Source organism: Centruroides vittatus, unplaced genomic scaffold (genome assembly GCF_030686945.1).
Source record: "Centruroides vittatus isolate TY-2023 unplaced genomic scaffold, ASM3068694v2 contig_18, whole genome shotgun sequence".
In the NCBI taxonomy this organism is placed as follows: Eukaryota; Metazoa; Arthropoda; class Arachnida; order Scorpiones; family Buthidae; genus Centruroides; species Centruroides vittatus.
The window spans coordinates 7,264,663-7,285,730 of NW_027121101.1; the positions used below are offsets into that span (position 1 = coordinate 7,264,663).

Below are 21,068 nucleotides of genomic sequence, written 5' to 3' on the forward strand. Positions count from 1 at the left end.
AAAGAGTTCAATAACTGAACTACCTAATAAGGAAACGTCACTTTTTATGTAAAAATGAAAAATGTGTTATCTGTGTCGCATCCCAAAATTAAGAAATCTAAAAAAAAAAAATAAATAATAAAATAAAAAAGAGACTGGAATAATTTGGACCTTCTCTATATTTAGATATATCGATAATGACGGTAATAAAGATATGTCTCGATAATTGAATGTTTCTAAATTTTTAACTTACTTAGGGGGATTGTAATTTATAAGGCAGCGAAAAGCATTTAGAACCAATTATTGGCCGATTCGTGATAAGATTTCAGACACTAAAGAAATTGTTAATATATCAAGAGAGCCTAATAAAAGTCATTTAGTTTTGATTAACGGACATCATTCATATTTAAGTGTGTAAGCATCTTCCAACAATGTAATAGTCATTTCATTGTATGTTTCGGGTTTAATGAACTGTTCATGATTAATTAAACAAGATTCTGACAACAAAATTCGAAGCTATTTAATAAAAATTTACTTTTAATGATGTATTCTTTAGCTGTATTGAAGTTGCCGTAACGAATTCTGTAAAATCCTCAGTCACGAATCGTGCTACAGATACATAAATTCAATTTAAAAATTCATTTTAAACGCCCTTTAAACTGTTTCATTGATAAAAATCAAACTTAAAACGGTAAATTTTCAAATAAAAATTAATTCGAAGGAGAATTTCATATTAAAATGTGTCTTTTTTTAAACGGAAAATTCCGAGAGTAGTAATTAAATAAATAAATATAGACTGGACGAAACCGGAAAATCGTAAGTATTCATAATATAAAATAATAATAATAACGACCTAATTAAAATTCTACACTTTAAAATAAAATAAATTGTAATTGAAATCACGTAGATTTTATATATGAAATACATTTAAACATCATAATATTTATCAGGAATAAAGAAAAATGTCAATGATTTGCAGCTGTTACCAAACGACGATCATCAGATGATTAAATATTTTTCTAAGTCTCAGAATAGAATAAAACAGAAGAAAAAACTTCCGCTTGATATTTAAAAAATGGTCTGACTATAATCAAAATAGCAAGTTAAATTAATTAATATGATAATGCGACTAAGTAAAAGGGAAAAAAATATAATTTAACAAATAGCAATATGCTTAGGGATCTTTATTTAAAAATGATCATCACGTAACGATTGTATAAAACACATGAATGACAATTAGCATCTGCTACTATTCTTTTATGGATACTCATTCCCTTGTGTTAAGGGAGGAACCGGAGAGAAAAAAAAGCCAATAGTTTGATGAATATTCAGAAATGTGGCAATGTCTGCGTTGTAAATATTGGTTATATTCCCCTATGACCAATTTTCCTCATTTATATGTCCAAATGGTAGTATTTTGCGATTTAACAGAAAGGGTTAAAGGAAAATGATGACTGTATACTTATACAATTATGAAAATGATTCCATTAGACTGCTGTTAATTGTAATTAGGCAAATATACTCAACTATTGAGATACCACAGATTCGTCAAGATGAGAAACAGTCACGAAATGTCAGAAGTTACGTATAAAAAAGAATTACTCTTAACCATTGACTCTGACCATTCATTAAATTTAAAGACGGAGGAATTATTCTTAAATTTATCATTTCATTTTCGTTTCCATCGTTGAATTTAACGCATTATATTCGATATCCTTTTTAGTTTTGCAATGAAAATACATGGATAATTGCATAGTTTGGATCAGAAACAGGGGAAAAGTTTGGATTTTCTGATCCTATTTCAGATTAGTTCTTGGGTACAATTACCATAAATGGGAATATTTTTACAGACTCATCACCAGATATGAAATTCAAATCAAATATTGCATATATTGGTGTAAGATTCGTGTGAAAAATGTAAGCATTGGTTGATACGAAACTTCATAAGTAAGAAATAAATTTAATCTTTATGAATAAGTGAATTTTACAGCCACTTTTTAACTCGCTGCGTATTTAAATAAGCATTTAAAATTTATGATTAAAATAGGCACAATGTTTATTTAATAGCTTTGTAAGTGAGGAGGAAGTAAAATAAATTTTTAGTCACGGTATTATATTACAGCAAGATGCCAACAGATGGCAGCACATGCGCGTTAGTGTTAACAATATATGACACAAGTACAGTACATCAACCACGTGATTCCCATATAAATTTAGTTCTTTGATAAAGAAAAAAATTTTGTAATTTTGAAGTAACAAAGAACCAAAACTCTGGTGGCTACCTAAAAATTAATCAATACGTTTCCAGTAAATTGTACGGCTTCGTCCCATACGTAATGCAGTGTCTTCCATTCAGCCATTTCTTTTTTCTCTTCGCTAATACCATTAAATGATAGAAAAAAAAAACTAAAGATTCCCCCTTATTTTCTTTTTATAAACATAGAATGAGAACTATGTAATGCAGGAAGTAACGTTGTTATTGAAAGATGTCAGGTGTCAGCCGGTAATTTTATCATTTAACTACCGTATATTAAGGAATATATAAAAATAGTCTGCAAATTAATTTTCATCTAAAAATAATTGGAATTAAAATTCAAAATTTATATTTTGTTACGCATCAATTATTATGATGTAGACGAAAGAATTTTGAATAAATTATTTTATTCTTTTTTAGAAGTTTTACAGAATAACATATTAATCAAAGCCATTTCTCTTCCTTCTATCATCGACTTTTATACATAAAAAAGTTTGTTGAATAGTTTTTGTATAAATCTTTACATAATTCATTTAAATATAATAAAATTTTATATTTTAATTTTAAATGATTGTTTGTTATTACTTTAAAAGTATATTAAATAAATATATTTTCAAATATGTTAATTCTGAAAAGATAAATTCAAGACATTTGTAACATCTTGCACGTATATGCCTGCAGTTTAAGTTAAGCATTGCATTATTAATACGCTGCATACCTAAATTCAATATTTTAAATGCGAAACTGAAATTCAAGAAAAAAATATATAAAAAAATAACTCGATTTTTCCGAAATATAGACCACATCGTTCCATAAATCAAGAAGGCAGTTTGAAGGGAAGTCACCTTACCCGGCTTTGCATGACCTAGTCATCTTCTGATCTAGAATGTATTGTGATATGCACGATTATGCTTTTTATCCTCTTGCAGCTGACAGAGTTATATATCAATTTATTTTATGTTTATTTTAAACATTATATTAGTATTATCAAAACATATTAAGCATTTTGGAGTAGTTCGCTATTAAAGAGAGGTTTTAGATTTTAGTTGATGGCAAGATCTGTAAAATTATTGTTATTGGTTTTTGTGCAGAAGTTTTATCTAACGGTAGGACCCGAGATAGCGTTATCTAAATAAAGAATCCGCAGGGAAACGCTAAAAGCCCCGAGGACTACCTTAATTGAATAGGCCCCTCTGTATTTCTCCGATTGTCACCATCGTTTAGTTAATCATAACAATGGTTTTGAGTTCCCACCGAGATTCTGCATCGAAAGAAGCTCGTAATGCGACAAGCAAGGAATGATTACTATGCTTTGACGTAATGGAAGGGCAATTTCTGTAATTAAAACAAAAATCCCTTGGAGTATCTAAAATAATCTTTTACTAAGTAAAATTTTTAAAAGGCTTCGAGGCAAATGGTATCTCCCACGCCATTGAAAATCCTGCGTGGTATGCAACCCCCTAACTAACCCAAAGGCGGAATGCGATTGTCACAGATAGCAAAAGACACAGACAACCGATGGTCAGGTAACCCAACAGGTCTATAAATTAAGACTGTGAAGGAACGGCAGAGAAGACATTTAGAAAAGATTCCATAAATCAAGTGAGTGGGGGACGGGGAATCAGGCCCGCCCTATCTTGTCCAACTTGGTCACCTCTTCACCCTCACTTCGTCTATGTCGCCAGGGACGTTACATAACTCGTAGTGTAGGGAACCTGTTTTGGTTGTCTTCCATAAAAGAGGTCATTCTTTGACCTCTACCTAACTGCTGTTATTACATCGATCATAGAGGACATCCAAGTACACCCTTCCTCTTGGTAGGCTTACAATATATAACCTATATTTTTGACATATATGGCTACCGATTTATTTATTTATTTACTTATTTTTGATTTTTGCCCGTTTCGATATTTTACTTGCTTATTTATTTATGTAACTATTAACCAATGCGTTTATTAGGTCTTTTTTTTTTTTTTTTGGATACTTAATAAACGGGAGTGATTTTTACGATGGGCAATCAATAGTAAATGATACTTTGGATCCTGTAACGAGCTCATTCTTTGAGAACTGGCACTTTGTTATCGTAGAGATTTACGTGGCATTTTTATATGCGTTGGGCTGTATAACTTGAACATTATAGTACAGTAATAAAATCAGATTTACAAGGCAAAGTTCTCTCTTGGCCCATTGACTGATATCAACTTCAATTTCAAAAACTAAATTGTTAAATTTATGCTATATGTGTAAATCAATAACACGAAGAAATAGCGCGATACAGTCACAACAATGGTCGATTGAGCAACGGGATACCAAATAAAATCACGAAATGAGCTCAGAGTTAATTTGAAATAAAATAAACAGGTATTTTGAGAAATGTAAAATTTCCCTGGCCAATTTAGAAGGCAATTATAACAAAATGTACTACTTACAAACCACGCTTTAAATACACAATATCTTTCATAACTCCATTTCGAAACAATTCAGAACTAAGTCGTGATCCTCGGGGCAAATAATATAAACTAATAAATTACAAATGATTTTTTTCCCATCACTCTCGTTAGTTCTTATTACCTTGATGGAGAACAGGTTCTCAATTTCAATGTCACAGCCATGTCAAGATGACATTCAGTAACCTTGAATTGTTTCGACAGAATTAATGTTCGCCACTTTGATGCTTGCTTATGACCATCACTTCGTATCTACACATTCGTGACTCGAGCATTTACGCGATTAGATTTTGACCAATAAGGTAAATTGAATTATTTAATTGCTTAAAATATTCTTATATTTGGTGCGAATCTTAATCCTATTTTTGACCCTTTGTTCCTGATAATGCTGGTGGAATAACCGGATATAACTAAAACAAGTATTATCCACCCAAGGATTTTTAAGAAATTATATGTATGAGTAATTCACAAATGTGAATTGTTAATAAATACAGCCGGAATAATTGATATTGTTTACAGAGTTTTCAGTTATGAATGCTAAAGTGTGCAGGATATCATTGCATGTTATTTCATCACATGTAATGGAAAATAGGATATTTAGATACTTGTAATATATTAATCAAAATCTGACAAGTGGCCTTGAAAAGAGGGTTTGGGGATCAAATTTTAAAGTAAGTTTTTCTTTAATTCATTATTTAAATCATTTTAAAATTAATTTAACGTAATGTGATCAGACTTAGTTCTCATAACTACAGTGATAACAGATACCGAAGATTATGATTAATATTTTCAATTTATATAAATTTCAAATCGATGAATTTCATCGATTTATCTCTCTCAAATAAAATTTCACATAAGAAAGTCATTCTAAAAATACAGTCTGTCCTTCAAAAACCTATCGACCTTGACTTAACTCGGGAAAACATGATTTAAAGTTAAGTTAAATTCGTTGAATTTTATTTTAATAAACCTTCTGCAAGTAACAAAATAACCTAAACTTGGCAATTTTTGTAAATATCCCGTATCACCCCCCGTAGAGAATCATTTTTATCCGACATAATAAGCCTAGTGAAGTCTCCTTTTACTGGTGTACTGTACATAAAGACTTTTGTGGCATTTAATAATCTAATCAGAGAGTGAAGTTTCTCCTTTCAAATTGCAAACCGTAACATTATGATTCACGCAAAGCTATGACAAAGAGCCACCAATAAGTCTTATAGCTGGAGGCAAATCGTTATCTACTTATTCACATCTAGGTCAATGTTATTCCTCGTGTCGGAACTGAGAAGAATTGAAAGTAAATAATATTTAAAAACTGGCTTCTGATGGATTGTTGTTTTTTATTATAGATGACAATTCGAAATAAATCATGGAAAATAATGTTGTTTTCTGTCAAAAATAACGTATTTTTTATATCCTGTTTTTAATCAATTTCAAATTTCTTGGCTTAGATACTGACTTTAATTAAGAATTCTTATACATTTCTTTTCTTTATTTACAGTGATTAACTTTCTTATTCAGATTGTTATAACCTTAGATAAACAGTTGATAATATTTCATGCACTAAACAATGCAGAAAGATTTTAATGAAATTAGGTTATAGAAGAACCTGTTTGGTCTTTTTATTTTTCGTAATTAAATATTAAACGTAAACAAAATTATTTACTAATGATATTGAAAATAGATTATATAAATGTTTAAGATTAATTATAATAATTTTAAATTAAATTTAGAGCGAAAAAACGATGGATTCTGAACTGAGAAATTGCCCTTATCAATAGAAGATTCTTATACCCGAGGCGTCAAAAAATCGCAAAGATTAAGGAAGGATTCTTATCGAATTCTCTCGAGCCTAAATCTATATTTGGATAAAACTGTCCTTGCACATCTCTCTAACACAGGAATATGGACTCTTCCGAATTTTTTAACACGGTAATTGGATCTTACAAAGTGAATTAATATTACTAAGTATAAGTCCTACAAAAGAGGGCTCGTCGTTTTAAGAGAAAATTAACCCTAACAATTTTCAGATAATAAATAGAGTTATTATAAAATGCATTTACATAAAACTTTATAAAATGTTTTGTAATGATTATTATAACAAATAACCTCTATGCTATTAAAATTCTAAATACATTTCGGTTATGAAAAAAAAATATGTAAATAAGTCATCCATCTTTAAACTACTTGATAATATCTATAAATTTGTATAACAAAAATTATTATTAAAAATTACAAGGCTCTACTTGTTGATTATATACTCGGGTAATTTTATCTAGGGAGCAAACAAAAGTACAAGTGCCAAGATGATGTGACATCCAAGTCCATCAGCTCCGCTAGCTGAATACTGACTCATTTGTTAGAATGGAAACCACGTACCTATCCACCCACTAATTCACTGTCCCATTATTTTCACTCAACTATCTACATCCGAACGGAGTTTCCTACCAATAGGTACAGATAACAGCATCTTATCGGTACGAAACATTCACAAAAGCAGAATGCATCCCACACCTATAAATTGATGCTACATTGTTGTGTTTGCTGTGAACTTTGATATGTGATCATGTTACAGAATTAAGGAGAAAAAAGTTATAACTTCCATATTAACATAATATACAAATAAATAAAAAATAATATATTGAAAAAATTTAATTTGTTTAACATTAAAAATGTTTAACTTTAAAATATATTTTGAATCTTATTCATTAAAATATAGGCCTGCGAGGAATACGATCGTGACTATAATCATTTTTGAGTTAAGATAAAAATATACTACTTTATAATAAGTTCTAAATAGTTTTGCCTTAATTACTTTTCCACTAAACCCACGCTAAAATCTTCAGATTAAGAAAAAAGAAAAAGGAAAAAAAAAAAATCGATAAGCTCCGTTCAAAATCGCGTCAGCAGAATCTTTAATGAGAATCTCCATTCAATGTTTATGGTATATTTTAAATATTTTCAGATTAAGTACATGATTTATTTATATATATCTAAATTATAGGGTGTTCAAACCGTTATTTATGAGGTATTTTTTAATCTGTAGCTATTATGTGCAGTGCCTACGTACAGTTTAAATAGTTGCATCGGGAAGTCTTCTTACACGTCGTATAAATCAAGCAATATTAACTTTTGTATTGATATTTAAACAATGATAGAAAAGAAAACAAAAATGTTTGCAGAAGACATCGTGTTAGACCATCATTTGACAAAGCAGAGCTGTGCTTTTTAATCACCGATCAACTTTACTTGTTGTAATGTCATTCACAACTCCGTGTGAGTTCTTCGATGACTGACAACCAACCCTTATTTTTCCTGACCATCATGTCAAACTTAACAGACCCTGAAGGCTACGGTGAAATATAGGAGAGTTTTCTTAACAATCATTAGTCAATGCCAAGTGCGTGGCAGCTGGCAAGCATCAGAGTTCTTTCTTTCTCTAATTGGTCATTGAGCACTGCACGGACAGTGGCACGCAGGTGTCCACACCTGACATCATTTTATAGCCGTCCATTGAGGAAAAAGATGTAGCCAAAGGCAAAACAGATAGGATGAACAGATGGATATCCTAAGAACACAGCGGGGAGAGTACGGTAGCAATTTGCGTATGCAATTAACTTTTAAACGTTAATAAGATTACGTAGCATCTTTCGTTTACTCGCATTTTAGCTTTACTTCAGTTTCTATACTGCCAACACTCATCTTTTCTGTTTCGTTCGTGTCAATAATATCGATTTTCCACATTACTATTCAGCTATTGGTTTATTAGTTAAATTAAGTACTTAAACTTTAAGATTTCATTATTAAATTGCTAAAAAAAATCGGAAATGAAATGAAATAAACTTCAGGAAATGCTACTTAAATTAGCTCATATACTTAGAAGGTTGATAGAATGCATCTCAACTAAACTGCACATGCTCATGGAGGTTCTGTAGCAAAGGAAAATCAAATTTTTTTTAAAAAAATACAAGAAACACAACACAAAAATTCGAAATAATTTCCTATTGTAACCAAATGTATTATTTTGGGAATTATTTAAAATACTAAACAGTACTAAATTGCATTAAATTATCTTAATTTGAAACTATATTTTCAGGAGGAAAGAAAAACTTAAGAATGAAGAAAAGTATATCGCAAATAAATCTGTTAATTCAACTAAAGTTAAACGAAAAGTTGTGCTGTAATCTTTAACGGTATTAAAAACAAGAAACAATGAACTGTAAATCATTTTAAAGGACAAGATGTACACAAAACTAATGACTGTAATAAGAAGTGCTTTGAACACGTAGTAATTAGAGGTTCAATTAACACAGAAACCCCCCTATAATTATGCTATAAATATAGTTTAGTTCGGTCCACCTTCTAGGCTAGAATTAACGAGACTTTTTCGAGTGATGGAAAACTTCCTCCGAGACACCGCTTTATTAAGAACTGATTAAAATTACTATGATTAGACTAGATTGTATTAATTTATGGTTCTTCTTCGAATAAAAGAAGAATTTTTGTATATATATTGCCTCTATATAATTTAAAATCAAACAAAAACAAGTTTATTTAAGTAAAACATTAATAAGACTTCGATATTGGAATAAGCATTAACAGGATCCTAAAAACACACCGATATAAATCAGACTTAATTAAATCAACTTTTTGCTTTTGTATATTTTACTATAATTTAAATAAATCCTGTTAGTATAATTTAATATTGTGAATAAGTTTGTTGTCCCCCTGTTAAATTCATTTTTATTTATTCGTTTACTTTTTTCCAGTAATTTATAGCAGAAATGAACTAATGTAATATGCTAAGTACTATCGGAAAAGTATCTTTAAAATCGTAAAAATGTTAAAATTGTATCCGAATAAAGTATATAATTTTCACAGATATTTTCTGATATTCATCTGTAAAATTTGGATAAAAGCCGTAAAAAAAGTAAGGAAATTATAAGGCTGTATACTTAAGGAAAGCTTAAAAGTAAAAAACAATAAATTCAAGTCTTAATTGTGAGACTTAATAAGCAGAATTGAAATAAGAGCAGTTAAAGGGAGTAAATTTAGAAAGGGAGAAAGTGTTGCAAGCTCCCCAACATAGTGAGAAGAAAAGAACTTTTCCTAACCATTAGCCACAAGTCAGCCAATGTTACCAGTCATCGAAACCACACACAGTCGTTCGTGCTGACAATACACAAGTCCAAACCAATCAGAAAATGCTACTAGAATTGTTCGCAAACAAAAAAGAAAAAATACCCATGGGTCATTTGTCTTAATTTACGCCATCTTCCTCCAGTACGATTTGGATGTCATTAGCTAAATGCGGAAAAAATAGCACCCGCTGTTCCACAGGCAGAAATCTATACGACTATTTGCAGGGTGAGGGGGGATACAACACTACAAATGCTCCTGACCCCATTTGTAAGAAAGAAACTGGCTGACCAGGGTGGTGCGGCAATTTAATGCCCATTTAGGCATACGAGAAGAAGGGGGACTCCGGATCAGCTTCTGAAATATTACCAATAGGGGAGATGAGCTTTTGCCATAAAAATACGTTCCATATTGAAAACCGCATTTTTCCGTTTCTGGGTGGGTCGCTACCAATTCCGATCAGTTCAAGCAGAATAAGGGAACCATTGTTATTGGGGGTGTTACGATGGGTTGATCACCCCACAAGGCGTGAAGAAGGGGAGGAAAAACACAGTTGTGACTTTTTTTACGTCCTAGCTAACACAGTCGAGGCAAATGGAATGTTTTTTTGCGGTTTTTACGTTTTAGAGTAGCAGTGTCAAACTGAAGATGCAAATTTTTGGTCGTTTGTTCCATCTGGAACCGGATACCCAAACGTTTCTGAATTCAAAGCATACCTTGTCGAACTGAACCACGGGAAGGTATAAAGAGCGGTGGGGGACATTGGAATCTATAGCCTACTATAAATCCCCCGAAACTCATCCGTATTCACGTTAACACTGGTATTTTTCAATATAAAAATACATAAGTTTACAAACCCATTAAGAAAACCTCCCAATTCATTCATTCATTCAATGTGTAGACTACGAACGAAAGCATGCGGGAAATTTTGTTAGGACTGGGAACGGGGAAAAGTTGATTTAAATTTTAATGGACACGAATCTCTGAGGAGAGAATATTATCTTTTTTTGATCTCTCTTGCAGAATAGATCGTTAAAACTTATGTAATTCATAAGGTGTTGACGTCCCGAAACATTTACGCCGAACCATAAGCAAATCACTGCGTACAATAAGACATTGCAATTGTTTTTTAAACAAAGAAAATAAATGAATTTAATTATCAATAGTTTTAAAGTAGAAATGCGACAAATATTGACAGATAACATTTATTGATATTTATTAAAGCATCCAGATGCTGTGATTAACCATCTCGAGATGGCCGAACAAATATTGACACCAACATCAAAAAGACAGAATCAATACGTATCCACTCCATCCCTTAATGATGACTTTTTCCCTTCTCTTGAGCATTTGAAATTTCCTGACTTTATTTGATCGTGAAATAACATTTTCTACACCTTTAACATTTGCAAATTTAATTATTGAAGTTGCTAAAAATATATTATTAATTTAAATATCTCAATTAAATTTCAAGTTCTACTACCCGCAACTTATAGCTAATACAACTTTCATTGTTTCTACATTAACTTTAATTACATTTATTTTAGAAATATGAAAAGCAAAAGCTGCATTAAATGCTGAATGCATTGGCAGTTTACGATATTTACTGCACGCATTATCATTATAACCTCGTGATTTCTAAAAATATCCTTCGGGAACACACACTTATATTATTTATGATTAACAAATTACATTATTTTACTTTTAAAACGTTAAAAAAATTAATCATATAAGGAATTGATTGAACAGATAATAAGAAAAGTAATCAAGCAAACATGACTTTATCCGTAAAAGTAGAGAGAAGAAAGATTAAGAAAGCTATTAAAAAATGATATTTAGATTAATAAGAGAGACTCAAAATCCCGATATTCCATCTCTTTATGAAGCTCATTCATCGTACCATCCATTACCGGATAGGAATGCACCATTAAAGAATATAAATTTGTAAATGGAGGAGAGATCGAGTGAAGTAGAGTTAGTTCACCGTACTGGTCGTGATTAGAAAATACCATTCTTGATGATTTGTGCAAGCTTTTACATCGGTAATATGTGGTCCCTATTGCCTAGTAAGATGGTTCTGATATGGGATAAGGGGAGGAGAAACACCTCCCTTCCATAAAGGTCGAATTTGGCGGCATCGGAGATGGAACTTGTCATAAATGTCCCGATGTCATAAATTTCCAACCATTCCTATTTAATATATTGCAATATCTTCGTCAGGAAAGCACACGAGAGGATTGTGGTCTAAGAGAAGGTTAGAGAGAGGGAAGGGATATTTAGGAATATGCATGGCACTTATTCCCTAAGGATAATACGGAATGAAATATTCATTCGCACCGTTTGGAAAATTTGAACGAATCGTCCGCTTTTTGTGACATACTTTATGTAATCCCGGACGTGTCAGATATCGTAGATCGATCTTACATGCCCCTCATTTATTTGCTTATTCGATTACATTAAAGTGCTTGAATAGAATTCTCTGCTTTGATTGTTTAAGTGGCTTGATCCAACTCCAAGAAGCGAGTAAATTTAAGCCTTAGCGAAAGACAAATACATTTTTCTCTTTCGTTTCCACGCTGTGTTTTTGAAATATTTTATTCCCCAAATTCAACCGAACAAAGGAAGTTATTTACATTTTACAATCAATAAATACAAATCCAATAATAAAGTGCGTTATATAATATATATATTTTTAAATGTTAGTCAGTCAGAATGAAATGATATTGCCAAATTAAAAAATAAGATTCAATCTAATGCTAATTTTAATTATTTATTATTATTTTTTGTAAAAATTTCCCTATAATTTAATATTTAGGACACTAAAAAGCTGTTTAAATAATAGAAATTAAAAGTAATTATTTTTTGCAAAATTTTAACTCTTTCATGTAAGTTTATTATATGTCAAATGCATCTGTCTTAAATAATAATTATAAACTATTTATTAATCTATATTAGTTTTTGATGTACTGTACAAGTAATTAGAGGCGTAAAAAAATAATAATAATTTTTCAAAATCGAAAAATAAGGTCAGTGCTTTGATTTAATTTAGAATAACGGCAAAATAAATATTAAATAAAAATGTTAAATTTTGAAAGGCCATTTAAATTGAATTTTTAATGAATTAATGATTTATGTTAAAAAACTTGGACGTCATTAATTTTAATAATTAATTACAAAGCATTAAATAAATTGAGACCGGTTCGGTTTAGCAGATTTATCTTAAGAAAAGTATGCAGCAAAGCAATTTTATGTGAACATTCTATTGAATGTAGCCGTGTGCAAAATTCATATTTATAAAACAACGCTGTGCATTGCAGAACATAAAGCGGGTTTACGTTACAACACATCAGTTTGCTTAGATCTATAAGTTAAAGTACAAATCTCGTATGGCATAACCCCTTATTTTAACTAGAAGGTGATGTATGAGTTCACAAACAAACATCATTTTAATCCTCGTCAAATTATTTATACGAGTGCCACCCCATCAGACATTATAGTTGATGAATTACTTGGACTTGATTAACTTTTATTTCCTTGTGAATGACTCCGAAGCGGTTGTCAACGAGTTCTGAATACAGATCACAAAATAGTCATTTGCGGTATCCCTCTAATATATGTTGACAATAAATGATTGGTCTACATTTCCATGTCATAGTCTGTGCCAACAGGTTAATACGTTATCAATCACACAAGAAATGACCAAGACGTTAGTCATTATCCTTCCCCCAACCAGCACAGTATCGTTATAATGGGTGAAGGAACTGAAGGAGCCATTGGGTGAATCGGACCAAGGATCGACTCCATTAACAGCGTGCATGCCAATGTCTAAAGCTCTCCACCCTATTCATCCCCTGAAGGTGATCATGTCTTAGGATGGCGTGCCTCTTACAACCTGCGTGCTGAGCGAGGTAAGAATGTTTTGTTAGTGCAGAAGATGTTGTTTACTTCCTGGGGTGACTGTCTTAGACGTGACATAACACTGGCTCCATGGGAGGGAATACGCACAATTGCATCAACTTAAACAATACAGATGACCGAATAGTTAAAAATACAATCAAATATCTTCATCGTATTTCTTTTGTGATTTAAGAGATAATCACTTTTATCTCGGCTGTTATCGCTAGCCAATTCTTGGATTCGCATTAACCAAAAGCTATTTTCTTCTTAAGCAATCTTTAGATATTAAATAAATTTCAATTTCCTTTCAGATGTAATCGATTGCACTGGGACTACCTCTAAACCTTTCCAATAACGAGACAACGTGAATATCGCCAGGATTTTTTGATTAAATTTTAATACCTCCTCATACACAATCTCAACCTTCAAGTGTACTGTACGTTTCTAATGTTTCTTAACGACTTCATCAAATAAATGATGTCTTATGGATGCGATGACGTTGAAAATAACCGAATAATGCTAACGTGTTTAAGATAATTACATTTTTCCATTAAAATCATTTTAACCTTTTCTTAAAATATTAAATTTAAATATATTCTTAATCCCGTAAATGATTATAATATATTAATTCTTTCATTTATTGTTTAAATTTTCTAATTACAGAATTATATTGTTAGAATATTGATGCATCTGGTAAATATTTTTCTTAATTGCATTAATTGATTTACATATATTTATATATAAATTTATTTTTTAAATAATTTTCTGTTATAAAATTAAGTTTATAAAATATTTAGAAGTTTAATTCATGCAAATATCATAATTCGTGTAAATAATTCATGTAAATCATATGTTCTGAGATTTTATAATTATAATTAATATAGAATAAAACTGTGTAAAAATTAAATTTATATTTAAAAATAAAACTTCAATTTAGCATAAAATTGTGTGCTTAAGAACTAAATCAGATATAAAACACCTGCCAAATGTTCAAATAAATTGAAAATAAACAATGAGAAAGTTAACTTCTACGTAAATTATTTTAAATGTTTTATCTTAAAGTATTGTCTGGAACTGTAATTTTTCGATAATTTTGAAATTTATTCCGCTTATATCTTTAAAATTTCCAAATTTAATTGACTTATAATTAAACTTAATATTCGTCTTTGAGGAAAAAGCAATAAATATTCGAGCTTTTGAAATTTATTTTAAGCTTATGGCATATCCGTCCTATATGCAAGGGACAAAGTGCCTTCGAGCAATAGACTTGATGGTGATTGAGACACTTTGAACATAGAAAATTATACCCTATGTCTTTATTAACGTAATATCCTTAGAGACCTTGGGTTAAGTTAAATGCTTAAAATTTTATCAAAATATTTTGTGATGATAACAACTTTTACACCGGCCGATCTAATAAATAGTAATAATGTACTGTCATTAAAGTAAACCTGTTGATATCATCATGATCAGCAAAATGCCAACAGCCGCATTAAAAAAAAACTGATTTAAAATTTTATATAAAATATATCATGCACAAATTTTGAATTAGTAGCAAATTACAAGAGAAACGGATAAGAGATGGGGCATTAAAGAGCGCGTTGAAATGTCATTTCATCAAGATGATGATGCCCGAGAAACGAAGTTTTATAACTTAATTTCGTTTATAAAAGGTATTCGCAAAAAATGAAAGGTTTAAAGCTTATACAAAAATCATAATTTACGAGCAAAGAGGCCCAAAACGATCAGCATTAGATTCGGTGATTAGCTGTTTCAAGTCACGATTTGCTACCAGCTCATAATTTATAATATAATACAATAAGTATCTTAATAACCCTAGGAACTAAAGAAGTAAATGATTTTATACCCGATTCATAAGCTTCGTGGTGTGAATTTATGTAGCAATTAGAGATATTAACCTCTAATTATCACCGTCTGAGTTATATGAATTATACAACAGTTGTTTCGCCAAATAGCCGAGTGCACTAACAGTTTCCTACTGATTCATCCTAATTTAATATTATTCTATAAATTCAATTTTAATTGTTAAAAAAAACTCCCTTCAACTTAACGTTAGACAAAAATGTCATAAGTGGTATTTCCATTAGCTGGATCTATAAACAGCTTACTATTAAGGGTGGTCCCATTATGATATCTATAATGGCCTGCACCTTCTAGATAACATTATCTTCTGAAGAGACCTGGAGATATTTACTTAAGTGGAATACACGCTTTAATCTAAAACAACCGATATTTCTATATATTTATTAATAAAATCGACATTAATTTTTTAAATAAAGTAATATTTTGCATAAAATTTTTTAATTCAAGCGTGTCTAAAGCTTGTATTGAGAGTAATCAATACCAATATATAGGCCTTTCGTTTATAATTTATATGTACTCCATATACACGTCCTTTCAATTTACATATATGCATCTTTATAAGAACCTTACACTCGACTGAGCCTCTTGGGTTTAACTGACAAAACTCGTGAAGGATTCTGCTCTAGATCCATGTTAGATTCATGTAGATTTCTATTCGTATATTTAAACTAAAAGCTTCAAAAGTTTGTATTTTTAATGCTTATAACTCGACAATTTCGGAGTATATTTTATGAAAGTTACAAAGCGCTAGTTATTATGTATTTAATCTTTCAAAGTTTTCATTTTACACAAAACTAGAGTTGAACGAATACAGTGTTAAACCTTTTTCCTTACTTCAGTGTATAAAACGCATCCAAAACGATTCGCCATCTGTTCGACTACTTATGTAAAACTGCCAAGTACCACTTTAGGGGTGTTCAAAGAACCAATTTCGCAGTTACGATTTCAGCGTGGCACCCATCTTTCCCAGCGGGTTCCATTACACCAAAGAAAGGTCTCGGGCCTCTGGGGTACTAAAGTCGCAACTTAATGAGAGGGAGGAACACATGATTCTTATCATTCTGGCTTTATCGTTTATGTGCCTCTTTCTCGCAATTTTCTCATATCTAATTTTAATTGTCTCTCTTTCTTCCTCTTAATCTATTAAATGTCCTAATTCTATATACATTATTCTCTTACAGAAATTTTCACTTGATACCAATTTAACTGAATAAGATTTATAAAAGTGTGTAAATAATATAAATATATGATTTTACAGAAAATAAAAGAAGAACGTTAACTAAAATAACGAATTTAATCATTTATAATTAACTTACTAAAAGTTGTAATGATTGCAATTAGCTATAGTTAATCGTTAATATTGGTCATTAAGGAAGGTTAAATGCTTCAAAATCACTAGAATTTAAAAAAATATATATCACAGATATAGGCGTAATATTCTTTTTATTGTTCTTTGCTACTAAAAATTAGCATAACACGTAATTCTCATCTTCTCTAGCACCGACAAGAGTTTAGATATTGCTTTAATGACCCTCATATATTGCAGAACAAGCACAATTGCTAGCTGAACTCATTATCCTGACAAGTCGCTGGTTAAATGATACCTTCTAATAAATTTTAATCTATTAATGAGATGCTAATAGAGCGCTATTATTTTCAATAAAAAAGCGTGATAATAAAACAGTTAAACATTAATAAAAAGAATATTTCCCCTTAGAGAAATTTGTTTGGTTGAAAAATAGTTCTAAATAATTTATGCTTAATTATATGCATTAATAAGGTTATTAAATATTGATAAGTGATAATAGGTTGAATAAAGATAAAGTAACATTGTCGCTTGTACAGTAATAAAAATATATATATTTATATATATAAATATATATACTAAATTATTTATTAATTTTCATTACTTTCATCCTCTTTTTTTTTATTCAGTTAAATAATTACAAATGAAAATTCAGGTAATTATCTCACCTGAATGTGTCAATTGTAGGTCTCGGACTTGACGCTGTAGTAAAGTTTTTCAAACCCAATTGTAACCTATGGAAAGAGGACCATCATCACATTTATTGCTCACCATATATTATATTATTTGGGATTTATCCCTAAGGTTGAATCTAGCCTTAAATTTGGATGATTTCAATAAGAATCTAAAGATTTAAATTATAAAAAATACACTAAAATTATCGAAAATTCATTCTAAATTTTGATAACTATAAAGCTAAATAATATATTATATGCATTACTTTTCGGTTGTTTTTTTCCATTACTATTTTATTTATTTTAAAGATTAACTTTATTTATCGATATATAATAAACATAAAAGGCTGGAATAAGAGGTCAAACTCAGTCTGTTTAACTTTAAAGTAGTATAAAGAGGATTTTTAATATAATCTGAAGGATAAGAGGACTGCTTTTCTCCTATCAGCTTATACTGATACTGACTGATGATACTCAGCAACAAGCTTTACATAAGCTGACAGGTAAGAGGAGAGAGATATCTATGCTGGTAGGATAAGAAATAGGATAGTTAACTTAAGCTTGTAAAATAAGAAGAGAGAAATATCACCTAAATTAGTATTTTTACAATAAGAAATATGTTCAAATGATAAATAAGCCATTTAATTTGAATTAAGAAAGTCACACTTTTTACTTAAACTAAATAATTTCGAAAGCAGTCGTCTTTTTTTTTCAACAAAAATTATATACATAAGATCTTTATCTATTTTAAAATAAGCCTTAAGCATAATTTTAATTATATTTAATTGTTCTTTCTACAATTCTTTTCTATAAAATTAACTTTCCGCTTAATTATGATTAAAATAGAATTTTACGCTTACAACGTTAATGAATAAAATTCAGCATTATTAACTTAATGTATTGCTTTTCTCATATCCAAATCCGAGGAGACATTTATAAAATAATTTCGTGTCAAACTATGTAAGTAGGTAACTTCATTACAATAGAATACAATTAGTCATTGGTGTTGCAATAGAATTAGTTACCACAGGTCACATCATTTAGAGCGAAATGAGACAAATGACAGCAGTATATCACTGTCTCAATAAATAAATCATGAATGCCAAGATCCGAAAATTAATTCCATCGTTAACATTTCTTAAACTAAGTTGTATGGAGTTCCATACGTGGAATTTTTAAACCGATCTATTAATCGGATATAATAGAGTTAAATTACTACTATGTAATTTCTCAACAAAGTAGTGAAAAAAATAATAATAATAATAATCCAGAAGCCATTGAAATCTTTAAGTCATTATACTTATATTGAAAGAGAAACGTAACGAAGTGGAAGTGAAGCTTTGTTCAAAGCAATCTTATATTCCGAAACAATCACAAACATCACCTGCTGTCTGGTGGGGGGAGGAAATCTGTTTAATTTTTAATTACTTAAGGATTCTGACAGTGTACACCCAGGCTATATCGTTATTGTTATGTTGTTATAGCCTCAAAGGGAAATAGAATTTAGAATACAAAGAGTCAATACATCATTGTCACCGAGTTAGACACTTCCTCCTGTTGCTATTTAACAGTTGCTCTGGAACTGTCATCGGCTAAATGAGGCCTGTTTTAGAATATTAATTCGATGAATAGTTTCAAGATACGAGATAAAGCTAGTGATTTTTTATACATTTATAAAGTTATATATATATGTATATTTGTGTGAAATAATATAACAATATGACAGCAATCATTAGTTTGATTTAAGACTTGTTAGTATAGAGACAATGTCGTACTTCAAGAAACTGTAATTTATACTTTATCTTTTTCTTTTAATTATTCATTAAAATAAAAATTGCGTCACATTTTTAATACTATTATTATCTTATCTTTCTACTTTTCGTATTTTTTAAATAAATATTTTAAATAAATTTTTTGAAATGTGTGCAGATAAATATAGAGTGATATAAGAATCAACTATGCAAATATAATTTAGATTACATAAATATTTAACCAATGGATAGGTTTGTTTTAAATAAGCATTTTCAGTTTATTATAAAGTAGAGCATATTATGTAAGATAATATAAAATAGATCACAACGTAGGCCTAAAAACTATGCACTCTTATTTTTTACCCACGTTTTGTGTTAGATCGAATTTCAGGTAAGGAAAGATCTGAAATTACAAAATATCGAAAAAGTTTGCTTAAGTGTTCTCCATTTATTCAAGACTTATGTATTTTTGTGATAAAAGTTTTCGTCGAGAGTTCTCTTGAGAGTTAAAACTAACAGGAAAAGTATTTAAATGTAGCAAGAAAGTTTTCCTAAGCGTTAAATATAGTAATTTTAAACTCGTTAAATTGTTAAATGTAACTTATCGCCTCGTAGATGATTTCCATTTTGACACAACGACGATACTTTGCGTGTAACTGACTCATCCACTTTCCAAATTCATTAATGGTGCAACTAACACGCGAAAGCCCAATTCTTTATATTTATTGTGAATGCTACTCATCAACAGCTTACAAACTGCTTGAGAGAAGACAATCGATCCGAAAAGAGTTATTATGAGACAAGAGCACTGAGTTATATATTTCTGATTTTAATGAAATTTAATTCCAAATTTCACTATCTTTAATCGAAATATAAGAGCCACATTATTTATACGATTAAATTCTTTGCCTAGTTAAATAAGAGTTATGCTGTCAAGTTAATTTGCAAGATTTAAACGATTCATTTATCAGTTTTACAGAGTCAATAAACTAAACTAATTATAAAACCGATATGAAGATGATAGCTTTATTTACTAATTCTGGTTTTCTCCTATGATTTGAAGATTAAGTAAAGAGGATACCTTACCAGGTATCCTCTTTACTTAATCTTCAAATCTCCATCTCATATTTATCTTACTTAATTTACTCTTTGAAAGATCGAAACAGTAATTTTTTTATTAAAACATTCTTTATCTCTTTAGCTTTTCGTATCATTTAAAAAAAATCATTTTGATACGAGCCAAGTTTAATCATTCTCTTGAAATCATCACTTGCTATTATTAGTTTGTTCAATAGATATAAATCTCGTCAATACTTATCCGACCAATTTATCAATATAGGTTTTCTCACCGAAACTTCACGATACATCATCATTCGTTAAACGAACAAATCTTTTCTTATCACACCCTTTTCGACATCTTTTTAATTGTATAAATTTATTCTCATCATCGTTTCATCTTCTTCAAAGATGAAAGAAAAAAGAAATGTGCGAGGAGGTCTTAAATCTTTTTTTTTTTTTTTCTTTAAGGTTAAATGGACTCATATAGGCTATTAATTCAAGAAGATTTAAATTATAAATAATAATTTTTAAATAAATTTAAAAGCAATGGTTTTAGGTTATGAGTCTAATAAAAAAAAATTAATTCTCTCGAAAAAGCCAATAAATTTTTTAGAATTAAAAATCTGAAGAAAAAAATCGACCGTTTGAAAAGATGAGGAAAGAAAAGCTTATTAACAC

At 29.9% G+C, this 21,068-nt stretch overlaps 1 protein-coding gene and 1 long non-coding RNA gene across 7 annotated transcripts in view; one reads left to right on the plus strand and one right to left on the minus strand.

Moving 5' to 3' along the window:
* Positions 1–21,068, minus strand: part of LOC136969651 (protein trachealess-like) — a 141,409-nt gene that overhangs the window by 81,557 nt on the left and 38,784 nt on the right. For 4 of the 6 annotated variants that reach the window (XM_067263931.1, XM_067263928.1, XM_067263929.1 and 1 more), the window contains exon 3: positions 17,575–17,640. The exons of 1 other annotated variant lie outside the window; for it this stretch is intronic. In XM_067263931.1, coding sequence (XP_067120032.1) covers positions 17,575–17,640 — 66 coding nt within the window. Of the gene's footprint in view, positions 1–4,662; positions 4,727–17,574; positions 17,641–21,068 lie in introns of those variants that run through there. One more of the 6 variants, XM_067263933.1, reaches the window with a different exon arrangement.
* On the plus strand, positions 4,823–14,134 carry LOC136969658 (uncharacterized). Its single transcript, XR_010879851.1, has 3 exons — positions 4,823–5,351; positions 6,414–6,612; positions 14,028–14,134. It is a non-coding gene; the product is annotated as an uncharacterized lncRNA (long non-coding RNA).